This window comes from Salvelinus namaycush, chromosome 9, assembly GCF_016432855.1.
Source record: "Salvelinus namaycush isolate Seneca chromosome 9, SaNama_1.0, whole genome shotgun sequence".
Lineage (NCBI taxonomy): Eukaryota > Metazoa > Chordata > Actinopteri > Salmoniformes > Salmonidae > Salvelinus > Salvelinus namaycush.
The window spans coordinates 11527501-11540973 of NC_052315.1; the positions used below are offsets into that span (position 1 = coordinate 11527501).

At 47.1% G+C, this 13473-nt stretch overlaps 1 protein-coding gene across 1 annotated transcript in view; it reads left to right on the forward strand.

The window, feature by feature from the left end:
• The window catches only part of LOC120053914, a 171480-nt gene that overhangs the window by 61341 nt on the left and 96666 nt on the right, over positions 1–13473 (forward strand). The window contains exons 16-19 of the mRNA XM_039001224.1: positions 8687–8900; positions 9310–10675; positions 10783–11349; positions 12002–13217. Coding sequence (XP_038857152.1) covers positions 8687–8900; positions 9310–10675; positions 10783–11349; positions 12002–13217 — 3363 coding nt within the window. The remainder of the gene's footprint in view (positions 1–8686; positions 8901–9309; positions 10676–10782; positions 11350–12001; positions 13218–13473) is intronic.

Below are 13473 nucleotides of genomic sequence, written 5' to 3' on the forward strand. Positions count from 1 at the left end.
CGCTCTTCTCTCACATCTCTCACCTCTCTCTCTTATGTCTCTCAACTCTCGCTCTCACCTCTCTCTTTCAATTTCAATTCAATTTGTTTTATTGGCATGACGTAACAATATACATATTGCCAAAGCATACTTTGGAAATGTACAATATTAAAATAATTAAAATAATAATAATCAATATTGTCAATGGGACAACGGTAACAAATATAATCATGGGTCAAAATAACCATACATTGAACAATAACAATAAGCACAGAGGTCATGTTCAGGTTGATTGGTCTGTCAGACACTGTCCCTCATCTTGTGGCAGGCAGCAATGTAGTGCGCTGCCAACCCACAGCTCTCTGCGTCCTCCCCCAACAGGACTAGTAGCCTACTCTCATCAGAGAGGTCTTTGAAACCTTGAATAAGGGTTTCAAATTTGGGGAAATAACACTCTAATTGTTTTATATTTTTGACATTTTTCAGGAAATGCAGCTCTGTCCCGGGTTCTGCTGTTGTGCAGTGGTTGCACAGCCTTTCTTCTACAGGGAGCCCGATTTTCCTGTGTCTACCCTTCTCAATGGCAAGGCTGTGCTCACTGAGCCTGTATTTTGTCAAGGTTTTTCTAAGGTTTTGATCAGTAACCATGGTCAAATAGTTAGCCACGGTGTGCTGTCGATTTAGGGCCAGATAGCACTGCATTTTGCTTTGTGCTTGTGTTTCCCAATAAGCAATGTAGTTTTGTTTTGACTGTGTTGTAATTTGGTTTATTCTGATTGATTGGATGTTCTGGTCCTGAGTCTTCAATGTGTTAGTAGAACAGGTTTGTGAACTCAGCCCCAGGACCAGCTGGATTAGGGGACTCTTTTCTTTGCTCAGCTCTTGGCATTGCAGGGCTTGGTAGTGATATGAGAGGGGGTCACTGTATTTGAGATGTTTCCAAAACTGAATTGCTATGTTTTGAGTTTTCTTATTACTAATTCTGCCTTGAATGCATTGTCAGTAGTTTCCTCTGGACATGTAGGAGAATCTTACAAAACTCTATATGCAGGCTTTCAATTGGGTGTTTGTCCCATTGTGTGAAATCTTGATTTGCAAGTGGACCCCACACCTCACTACCATGAAGTGCAATTGGTTCAATGCCACATTCAATTCGTTTTAGCCAACTATTAATAGGTATTTAAAATTTGAATTTGTTTTTTAATGGCGTACATTGCCCTGCGTGCTTTCTCTCTGTTCATTCACAGCCTCATTAAGGTGTACATTTTAGCTTATGTTTAAACCTAAATAATTGTAATGTGTGCAGTACTCTATATATTTTGTACCAATTGAGAACTTTGGTCTAATTCCCTGAGATCTGGATCTTCTCTGGAAAATCATTATTTTAGTCTTGCTGGAGTAAACAGATCTGGCAGTACTGCTCTAGCAGGTCCAGGCTCTGCTGTAGGCCATGTGCTGTGGGTGACAGCAGGCACACAGGTTATCTGTGAAGAGCAGGCATTTAACTTCTGAATTGTGGAGACTAACACCAGGGGCTGAGGATTTTTCTAGAATAGTGGCCAATTCGTTGATGTAAATATTGAAGAGTGCAGGGCTCAGATTGCAACCCTGGCGAAGTGTTGCTGCACATATTGCCAGTATACATTGATTGAATTATGTCTTATGTTTTACCCCCCACACCACTTTCAATAACTTAGTAGAACAGTGCTGTATGCCAAATAGAATCAAATGCTTTTTGGAAGTCGATAAAGCAAGCATACCTTTTGGTATTATTTTGGTGGACATGTTTATCTATCAGGGTGTGTAGGGTGTAAATATGATCGGTTGTGCAATGTTTTGGTATAAATCTAATTGGTCTTTTACTCAAAACATTGTGCTTATTAAGGAAGTTTAGAACTCTTACATTTATAATACTACAGAAAACCTTCCCCAGGTTACTGTTCACACAAATGCTTCTCTCTGTTCTTAGATATATTGGGGTTATGAGTCCTTGATTTCAGATGTCAGGGAAATATCCTACACTCAGGATCAAATTAAACAGTTTTAATATAGCCAATTGACATTTTGCAGTAGTGAATTTGAGCATCTCATTTAGGATGTCATCAGGTCTGCATGCTTTTTTAAATTTGAGGGCCTGAAGTTTCTTATAGAGCTCCAGGTCATAAATTGGAGAGTCCAATGGATTTTGATTGTCCTTTATAGCTTTTTCTAATCCTTTCAATTGTTCTGCGTTTGCATCAATTTGAACGGTGTTGTAGAGTGTTTTAAAATGGGTTGTCCATATGTCACCATTTTGTGTCGCTAATTCTTCTAGTTTCGATTAGTGAATTTTTTTCCAATTTTGACAGAAGTTGTTTGTGTTTATGGGCTGCTCAATTAGTGTCAGCTGCTTGCTGTTGTCCTGTGATTTTTTTGGTTGTGAGTGCACGTTTATAGAGTTTTAAAGTCTCAGTAATTAAGGCGTAATTCATGATTATTTGGGATTCCTGTGATTTTGGTTCTAAGTTTTTTTCCTTATAGTTTTACAATCGGCATCAAACCAGTTGTCATCTGTGATCTTTTTTGGTTTGTTTTTTATCAGTTTCAGGTTTGCTTCTTTTGCCGTTTGCCTGAATATATAGTTGATGTTTTGTACTGCTAGATTGATGCCTTCTTTACTGTGAGTGAATGTGGTATCCAGAAAGTTATCTAAGAGTGTTTGGATATTTTGGTTCCAGGTTGCTTTCTGGTATTGTTCTGTGCTGTTTTGGGCCCATCTGTATGAATTTCTGATGTTGTACAGCTTACTGGGCTGTGAATGTCTGGTTGTTTCCATGTCTGTTCTTTTGAGGAACAACGTAATTTGGCTGTGATCAGACAGAGGTGTTAGTGGCTTGACAGGGAATGAGCTGAGAGAGAAAGGGTCAATGTCTGTGAGCATATAGTCTACTGTGCTGTGGCCAAGAGGTGAGCAATAGGTGAATCTCCCCATAGAGTCACAATGTAACCTACCATTGACAAAATACAGACCCAGGCTTTGACAGAGCTGCAACAGATCCCTTCTGTTTTTGTTGATGGTGCTGTCACTGTTGTTTCTATGGGGGAGATGAAGACAGTTAGAAACAGTATGCCTGTCATGTGCTGACCATAGAAAGCCTGTATTTTCTATGGTAGAGTAGGTCAGAGCGTGACTAGGGGTGTTTAGTCTAGTTTATTATTTCTGTGTGGGGTTCTAGGTTTATTTTTCTATGTTGGTGTTTGTGTATGATTCCCAATTAGAGGTAATCATTGTCTCTAATTGGGGATCATACTTAAGTTGCATTTTTTCCACCTGTGGTTATGGGATATTGTTTCTGTGTAGTTGCCTGTTTAGCACTGCATTGTGATCACGGTTCGTTTGTTCTTTATTTAGTTTTTTTGTATTTGCTTAAGTTTCACTTTCATTAAAATTATGTGGAACTCAACTCGCCTTGGTCCGATCATTACTACGAACATCGTGACAATGGCCTGTAATAAAGCTGTCACCTCTTGTGGTCGTTAGATCAGGTAGTGTTCCTATGAGCGCATTTGTGTCCCCGCAGATGAGCACATTTCCCTGGGCCTGGAAATGGCATGTCTCTTCCTCAAGGGTGGGGAAGATCTCCTTTGAGTGATATGGGGATTCTGAGGGGGGTATATATATTGAGCAAAGGAACACATTTTTCTGTCAGTACAAGTTATTTTTTCAGTTTTAACCAAATGTGATATTTACCAATTTTGAGGGGATCAATTAGATTTTGTAGTTCAGATTTTTACCAAATGATCAGTCCTCCAGAGTCTTTGCCTCTATTGACAGAGCTGTGTTTCTGTAACGGCACAATTACCTTTCTGTAGCCTGAGCAACAGTGAGTGACAATGTCAGCCTTACACCATGTCTCCTGCAGAATGATGTCATGTTTTGTTGAACTCCATTGTCCCTGAATGTTCCACATGCTAACTGATAGTGATTTCATGTTGCAAAAAGAAAGAATAGCACCGTCAGAAATACAGTAACTACTGAGTTGTTCAGAGTGAGATAAACAGAATAACAGAAATACAGTAATGACTAACTACTGAATTGTTCAGAGTGAGATAAACAGGATAACAGAAATACTGTAACTACTGAATTGTTCAGAGTGATAAACAGGATAACAGAAATACAGTAACTACTAAGTTCAGAGTGATAAACAGGATAACAGAAATACAGTAACTACTAACTACTAAGTTGTTCAGAGTGATAAACATGATAACAGAAATACAGTAACTATTAACTACTAAGTTGTTCAGAGTGATAAACAGGATAACAGAAATACAGTAACTACTAAGTTGTTCAGAGTGATAAACATGATAACAGAAATACAGTAACTATTAACTACTAAGTTGTTCAGAGTGATAAACAGGATAACAGAAATACAGTAACTACTAAGTTGTTCAGAGTGATAAACATGATAACAGAAATACAGTAACTATTAACTACTAAGTTGTTCAGAGTGATAAACAGGATAACAGAAATACAGTAACTATTAACAACTAAGTTGTTCAGAGTGATAAACATGATAACAGAAATACAGTAACTACTAAGTTGTTCAGAGTGATAAACATGATAACAGAAATACAGTAACTACTAAGTTGTTCAGAGTGATAAACAGGATAACAGAAATACAGTAACTACTGACATGTGTTCTCTTTTCCCCTTCTTCCTATTCATTGAACAAGTAAACATTTAGTACAATAGCTCTGTGTGTGTGTGTGTGTTTAGTACACCCTCTCTCCATTAGAGGCCTAGAGCTGCCCTCTCAGCCCTGTGCCCCAAAGGTCCCCCCTAATCTTTGACCTGGGGTCAGATATCTATTTTTCTTCTCCAAATGGTTACAGTTAGACTTTCGGGTAGGGCATTCTGATCCTAGCTATGTGGTTAGGGCTTGACCTTTTATTATCTGACGAATTGCATAGTAGAGACCGTGTCACTTACATTTTACATTTGAGTCGGACGCTCTTATCCAGAGCCACTTACAGTTAGTGCATTCATCTTCAGATAGCTAGGTGGGACATTTTTCCTCCTTAAAGGAGCTATCAGTTTCCTCCTTAAAGGAGCTATCAGTTTCCTCCTTAAAGGAGCTATCAGTTTCCTCCTTAAAGGAGCTATCAGTTTCCTCAAAGGAGCTATCAGTTTCCTCCTTAAAGGAGCCATCAGTTTCCTCCTTAAAGGAGCTATCAGTTTCCTCCTTAAAGGAGCTATCAGTTGTTTGTGTCGCACTGCTTTGCTTTATCTTGGCCAGGTCGCAGTTGTAAATGAGAACTTGTTCTCAACTGGCCTACCTGGTTAAATAAAATAATAAATCAGTGGAGTCAGATCTAGATGAGGCCACTCTGGAACCAGGTTGCTTGGCACGCAGCACATACATGTGTGCAGGCTTGTGCAAGTGCGTGTGTGCGTGTGTGTGCGTCCCGAACGTGACTCCCATTGAGCTGCAACCAAACACGCACACACACGCACACACACACACACACACTCCCTTTCTCTGCTGCTTCCATGGATGATGGTAATGACTTCTGTCTTCCCATATTGGTACCTGTCTTCCCATATTGGTACCTAATTACACTTGTATAGTTTTTATATAAATAACCACTTGTTAATCACTTTTATATCGGTGCTCGTCACATAAAAAGCTGCCCATATGGGTCGTCTAATATATTGTGAGGCATTAAATTGGTGCTGAATTACAGTTTTATGGCGCAGGCTGTCCAGGCCGTGATTGATACCAGTGACACTTGGCCTGAGAGGGGATGTGTGGCTGTGTTTGGCCATTCCATAAATGTACCTAACTCTCTGTAGCATGGTGATGGAGCGAGCAGCGCTTTCTGCTAGTGTTCTCAACTTCCCCATGGCTCAGCATAGGACCAGGCTAGCAAGCAACCCAGACCTGGGTGGGGAAAGGGTTTTTCTTTTAAATAGTTTAGGTTTGCTTCATTTATCTTAGTGGGTTTTGCACTTTTGGGGCTATTCCATTGGTTCCATTACGCTGCGGCAAGCTAGGCCTATATCAAAGATCACAAAACTGTTTTCGACCCAGGTCTGATAGAAAACGTGTGGGTTTGATGCATTCCCACCTTGACACTTTCAATGCATACCATTTGCATTCATAGTACATCACATGAAGAAGGTGTAGCCAAGAGCATCATAAGACTTGCTGTGAGCAGTCATTACAGCTCATAGCTCCTTATAGCAGCCCATATAAATGCACAATGAACTCATAACACATCGGTGGCTAATAGGAACTAAGGAGTGTTCCCAGAAGGTCTCGAGGCTCCATGGAATGGCCTGTGTTTTGCTTTCAGGTGATTTCTGACTTCGTTTTGTTTGGCAGTGCCAAGCCTTTTTCCTGTTGCATTCCTATACTGAAGCTGTAGTGAGCCACACACACGTGTGCGCGCACACACACACACACACACACACACACACACACACACACATGAACGTAGCCACACACACAAACACACACACACACACACAGGACGTGTGCATGCACGCACGCACACACACACACAGAGCAACTTTTTCTACCTAGATCAGCTCCATTCACCTCCTTTGCTTTATTGGCTATAGACTGTTCAAGGACACGACTCATGTTACTAAAGTGGTTACTGTTAGCGAAGTGACCCGTCAGAAACCTGTCACATTTTGTGTGAAAGATAGACCCAGAGACATCTTTTCTGTAAATGCTGTTTCTTCTCCACGTGCGTGTGCCTTACTGTTTGTCAGTGTCAACATGTGAGTGTCAACATGCTTGTGACTGTGTGTGTGCTTGTGACTCTCTCGTTCTTTGTCTATGTCTCTCATTCTTTCACTCTCCTCTCTTTCTTTCTTCCTCTCGCTATCACTCTCTCTCTCTTCTTCTCCCCCTGTTCTCCATCCTTCTGACTTGGATAACTACGGTCCAATTTCCAAGCTATCTTGCCTTGTTTTAGAGTTTTAGAGTCCTGTTTATATCTTTTTAAACTTCTCATGATATACTTAATCAGCACCAAACTGGTGCTAGACCTGAACATAGCACTGTTTCAGCGTCTACACTCTTAGATCAGAGACGGGCAACTCCAGTCGTCAGGGGCCTGATTGGGGCTTTTGCCCCAGTCCCAGCTAACACACCTCAATCCAATAATCAACTAATCATGATCTTCAGTTTAGAACGCAATTAGTTTAATCAGCTGTGTTTTCTAGGGATGTGGACAAAGTGTGACATCTCTCCGGCCCCTGAGGACTGGAGTTGCCCATCCCTGTTGTAGATGATGTGTTATATGTTTTAGACAATAAAAAAACTACGTGCTGCTTTATTTATTGACCTGTCCAAGGTGTTTGATACGGTTGACCATTTCTTACTTGTTCAAAGGTTGTCTGAAATAGGTGTAGATCAGGCATGTTACAATTGGTTCAAGAGCTATCTAACGGACAGGACACAATGTGTGCTTACTGATGCCATCAATTCTAGTTTCCTCAATATTATGAAAAGTTTTTGGGCCCTGTTCTCATCACTGTTTCTGTAGATAATATTGGTCTGTCTGTTAAAACCTGTAACATTCATCTCTGTGGATCCTATAGCTATTTACTCCTGTGCCATTAATGACCTTCAGCATGGATTTGACTCAATAAAAAAATCACTAATCTTAAACTAGTGCTAAATGCTAATAAAACCAAGTTTATGTTGTTCTCTAGGTCTCATAATAGTGACCTGCATATTTGCACATTGAAGGGAGCCCAAATTGACAAAGTTCCCCATTATAAGTACTTGGATTGCCGATAAACTCTCTTTTAAAACACGCGTTGAAAAATTGACAAAAAGGCTGAGTTAAGATTGGTTTCTTTTATAGAAATAAATCATGGCTCACTTTGGAAAGTAGAAGGAAGAGCAATGCTTCTCCCACTACCTGATTATGGTGATGTAATCTACATGCATGCCACAGCCTGTTTTCAAATCAAATCACATTTTATGAGTCACATGCGCCGAATACAACAGTGAAATGCTTACATAGAAGCCCCTAACCAACAATGCAGTTAAAAAAATACGAATAAGAAATAAAAGTAACAAGTAGTTAAAGAGCAGCAGTAAAATAACAATAGCGAGACGATATACAGGCGGTACCGGTACAGAGGGCATACCGGGGTTCCTTTGAAACCGTTGTATTGTCTATTACACTGTGTTTTGTATAGTTCTGTTGCCTGGGAATCTCTGACTACCAGAAGGGCCCAGCATTGGCTACTTTTTGTATATAAATCGGTTCTTCAGATACTACCTCATTTAACGTTTACATTGGAGATCCATAAATGTTCAGATCTGCTCTCGGGACTGGCTGCTTCTGGAAGTCCCGTGGGTCTCCACTGACCTGGGGGAAAATGCTTTTAGATTTTATGCCCCCAGCTCATGGGATGGCCTTCACATTTAAATTAGACTTGCTTGTTTAGATGGAGTTTAAGGAAGGTGATATGTGAGAGTTGTTTGTTTTGATTCATCTTGTTGTATTCATTGTATTGGTATTATCTAACATGATGTGTATTAAATTGTGTGTGTTCATGTTCACAGGCCTCCCTTGTAAATGACACCCTGGTCTCAATAGTGACCCACCCTCAATAAGAAGAATAAAAAACTAATCTCCGCCTGCTCTCTCTCTCCATGGACTCTAACGGGTTTCCTACTTCCTGTGTTGCCCTCTGCAGGACCCTCTGGACAGGGCAGGCTCGGTCATCGTCATCCGCTCCCTGGTGCCCGGCAGTGTGGCAGAGCGCCATGGGTACATGCTCCCCGGGGACCAGCTGGTGTTTGTCAACGACACCTATCTGGACACGGTGAGCCTGTCCCAGGCCATGGAGGTGCTGAATGCCGCTCCGTCTGGAACAGTATACCTAGGCATCCGCAAGCCACTGGTGGTACGTGAGGGATCAGGGGCTTTACTTACTTGATTTGGGAGATGTTTTTTATACAATACAATGCAACTTCATTGTCCCAAATGAATATGAATTTGACAGAGATGATCCACACATTTAATCAACCATTTCAAAAGTTTTCTTTGTGTTTTTGATTGAGCTTTTTTGTGTCTATTTCTTGTTTATTTATTTTTAACAATGCAAGCAATCGTCTGGATTTCCTTTTAGTTTTTTGAAGAATAATGAAATAGCTTAGTACTACAGTATATATATATATATTTTAAATATATGATTTTATATATATATTATTGTCCCAAAATTCTGATGTCTATGGCAGAGACGTTGTTGTTAGTAAGTGTATCATCTCCTACAGAACTGGTGTGAGTGAATGTTGCCACCTGTGTGTGTCGCTGTAGGTGGAAGGGACCGAGGAAAGGGGACTTGGGGACCTGGGGCTCCAAAGGAAAGGGGACTTGGGGACCTGGGGCTCCAGAGGACAGAGGAAAGGGGACATGGGGACCTGGGGCTCCAGAGGACAGAGGAAAGGGGACTTGGGGACCTGGGGCTCCAGAGGACAGAGGAAAAGGGACTTGGGGACCTGGGGCTCCAGAGGACAGGGGAAAGGGGACTTGGGGACCTGGGGCTCCAGAGGACAGAGGAAAAGGGACTTGGGGACCTGGGGCTCCAGAGGACAGGAAAGGGGACTTGGGGACCTGGGGCTCCAGAGGAAAGGGGACTTGGGGACCTGGGGCTCCAGAGGACAGAGGAAAGGGAACTTGGGGACCTGGGGCTTCAGAGGAAAGGGGACATGGGGACCTGGGGCTCCAGAGGAAATGGGACTTGGGGACCTGGGGCTCCAGAGGACAGAGGAAAGAGAACTTGGGGACCTGGGGCTCCAGAGGAAAGGGGACTTGGGGACCTGGGGCTCCAGAGGAAAAGGGACTTGGGGACCTGGGGCTCCAGAGGAAAAGGGACTTGGGGACCTGGGGCTCCAGAGGAAAAGGGACTTGGGGACCTGGGGCTCCAGAGGAAAAGGGACTTGGGGACCTGGGGCTCCAGAGGAAAGGGACTTGGGGACCTGGGGCTCCAGAGGACAGAGGAAATGGGACTTGGGGACCTGGGGCTCCAGAGGACAGAGGAAAAGGGACTTGGGGACCTGGGGCTCCAGAGGACAGAGGAAAAGGGACTTGGGGACCTGGGGCTCCAGAGGACAGGGGAAAGGGGACTTGGGGACCTGGGGCTCCAGAGGACAGAGGAAAAGGGACTTGGGGACCTGGGGCTCCAGAGGACAGGAAAGGGGACTTGGGGACCTGGGGCTCCAGAGGAAAGGGGACTTGGGGACCTGGGGCTCCAGAGGACAGAGGAAAGGGAACTTGGGGACCTGGGGCTTCAGAGGAAAGGGGACATGGGGACCTGGGGCTCCAGAGGAAATGGGACTTGGGGACCTGGGGCTCCAGAGGACAGAGGAAAGAGAACTTGGGGACCTGGGGCTCCAGAGGAAAAGGGACTTGGGGACCTGGGGCTCCAGAGGAAAAGGGACTTGGGGACCTGGGGCTCCAGAGGAAAAGGGACTTGGGGACCTGGGGCTCCAGAGGAAAGGGACTTGGGGACCTGGGGCTCCAGAGGAAAGGGGACTTGGGGACCTGGGGCTCCAGAGGAAAGGGGACTTGGGGACCTGGGGCTCCAGAGGAAAGGGGACTTGGGGACCTGGGGCTCCAGAGGACAGGGACTTGGGGACCTGGGGCTCCAGAGGACAGAGGAAAAGGGACTTGGGGACCTGGGGCTCCAGAGGACAGGAAAGGGGACTTGGGGACCTGGGGCACCAGAGGACAGAGGAAAAGGGACCTTGGGCTCCAGAGGAAAGGGGACTTGGGGACCTGGGGCTCCAGAGGACAGGGACTTGGGGACCTGGGGCTCCAGAGGACAGAGGAAAAGGGACTTGGGGACCTGGGGCTCCAGAGGACAGGAAAGGGGACTTGGGGACCTGGGGCTCCAGAGGACAGAGGAAAGGGAACTTGGGGACCTGGGGCTTCAGAGGAAAGGGGACATGGGGACCTTGGGCTCCAGAGGAAAGGGGACTTGGGGACCTGGGGCTCCAGAGGACAGAGGAAAGAGAACTTGGGGACCTGGGGCTCCAGAGGAACGGGGACTTGGGGACCTGGGGCTCCAGAGGAAAGGGGACTTGGGGACCTGGGGCTCCAGAGGAAAAGGGACTTGGGGACCTGGGGCTCCAGAGGAAAAGGGACTTGGGGACCTGGGGCTCCAGAGGAAAAGGGACTTGGGGACCTGGGGCTCCAGAGGAAAGGGACTTGGGGACCTGGGGCTCCAGAGGAAAGGGGACTTGGGGACCTGGGGCTCCAGAGGAAAGGGGACTTGGGGACCTGGGGCTCCAGAGGACAGGGACTTGGGGACCTGGGGCTCCAGAGGACAGAGGAAAAGGGACTTGGGGACCTGGGGCTCCAGAGGACAGGAAAGGGGACTTGGGGACCTGGGGCACCAGAGGACAGAGGAAAAGGGACCTGGGGCTCCAGAGGAAAAGGGACTTGGGGACCTGGGGCTCCAGAGGAAAAGGGACTTGGGGACCTGGGGCTCCAGAGGAAAGGGGACTTGGGGACCTGGGGCTCCAGAGGAAAGGGACTTGGGGACCTGGGGCTCCAGAGGAAAGGGGACTTGGGGACCTGGGGCTCCAGAGGACAGGGACTTGGGGACCTGGGGCTCTAGAGGACAGAGGAAAAGGGACTTGGGGACCTGGGGCTCCAGAGGACAGGAAAGGGGACTTGGGGACCTGGGGCTCCAGAGGAAAGGGACTTGGGGACCTGGGGCTCCAGAGGAAAGGGACTTGGGGACCTGGGGCTCCAGAGGAAAGGGGACTTGGGGACCTGGGGCTCCAGAGGAAATGGACTTGGGGACCTGGGGCTCCAGAGGAAAGGGACTTGGGGACCTGGGGCTCCAGAGGAAAGGGACTTGGGGACCTGGGGCTCCAGAGGAAAGGGACTTGGGGACCTGGGGCTCCAGAGGAATGGGACTTGGGGACCTGGGGCTCCAGAGGACAGGGACTTGGGGACCTGGGGCTCCAGAGGACAGGGACTTGGGGACCTGGGGCTCCAGAGGACAGGAAAGGGGACTTGGGGACCTGGGGCTCCAGAGGAAAGGGACTTGGGGACCTGGGGCTCCAGAGGAAAGGGACTTGGGGACCTGGGGCTCCAGAGGAAAGGGGACTTGGGGACCTGGGGCTCCAGAGGACAGAGGAAAGGGAACTTGGGGACCTGGGGCTTCAGAGGAAAGGGGACATGGGGACCTGGGGCTCCAGAGGAAAGGGGACTTGGAGACCTGGGGCTCCAGAGGACAGAGGAAAAGGGACTTGGGGACCTGGGGCTCCAGAGGACAGAGGAAAGGGGACTTGGGGATCTGGGGCTCCAGAGGACAGAGGAAAAGGGACTTGGGGACCTGGGGCTCCAGAGGACAGGAAAGGGGACTTGGGGACCTGGGGCTCCAGAGGAAAGGGGACTTGGGGACCTGGGGCTCCAGAGGACAGAGGAAAGGGAACTTGGGGACCTGGGGCTTCAGAGGAAAGGGGACATGGGGACCTGGGGCTCCAGAGGAAAGGGGACTTGGGGACCTGGGGCTCCAGAGGACAGAGGAAATAGAACTTGGGGACCTGGGGCTCCAGAGGAAAGGGGACTTGGGGACCTGGGGCTCCAGAGGAAAAGGGACTTGGGGACCTGGGGCTCCAGAGGAAAAGGGACTTGGGGACCTGGGGCTCCAGAGGAAAGGGACTTGGGGACCTGGGGCTCCAGAGGACAGGAAAGGGGACTTGGGGACCTGGGGCTCCAGAGGAAAGGGACTTGGGGACCTGGGGCTCCAGAGGAAAGGGACTTGGGGACCTGGGGCTCCAGAGGAAAGGGGACTTGGGGACCTGGGGCTCCAGAAGAAAGGGACTTGGGGACCTGGGGCTCCAGAGGAAATGGACTTGGGGACCTGGGGCTCCAGAGGAAAGGGACTTGGGGACCTGGGGCTCCAGAGGAAAGGGACTTGGGGACCTGGGGCCCCAGAGGAATGGGACTTGGGGACCTGGGGCTCCAGAGGAAAGGGACTTGGGGACCTGGGGCTCCAGAGGACAGGGACTTGGGGACCTGGGGCTCCAGAGGACAGGAAAGGGGACTTGGGGACCTGGGGCTCCAGAGGAAAGGGGACTTGGGGACCTGGGGCTCCAGAGGAAAGGGACTTGGGGACCTGGGGCTCCAGAGGAAAGGGACTTGGGGACCTGGGGCTCCAGAGGAAAGGGACTTGGGGACCTGGGGCTCCAGAGGACAGAGCGAGGACAGTGAAAATAATAATAGCAACACCGCAGTATGTTTCTAAAGCGCTTTTCAAACACTAGTTAAGGTCATTTTCCTAAAGAAATGTGTGTACCTGCTTGTTTGAAAGTGTTGTTAAGGTAGTGAAATACACTGAATGTACAAAACATTAGGAACATCTTCCTAATATTGAGTTGCACCCCTTTTTGTCCCAGCATTCCACAGGGATGCTGGCCCCCATGTTGGCTCCAATGCTTCCCACAGTTGTGTCAAGTTGGTTGG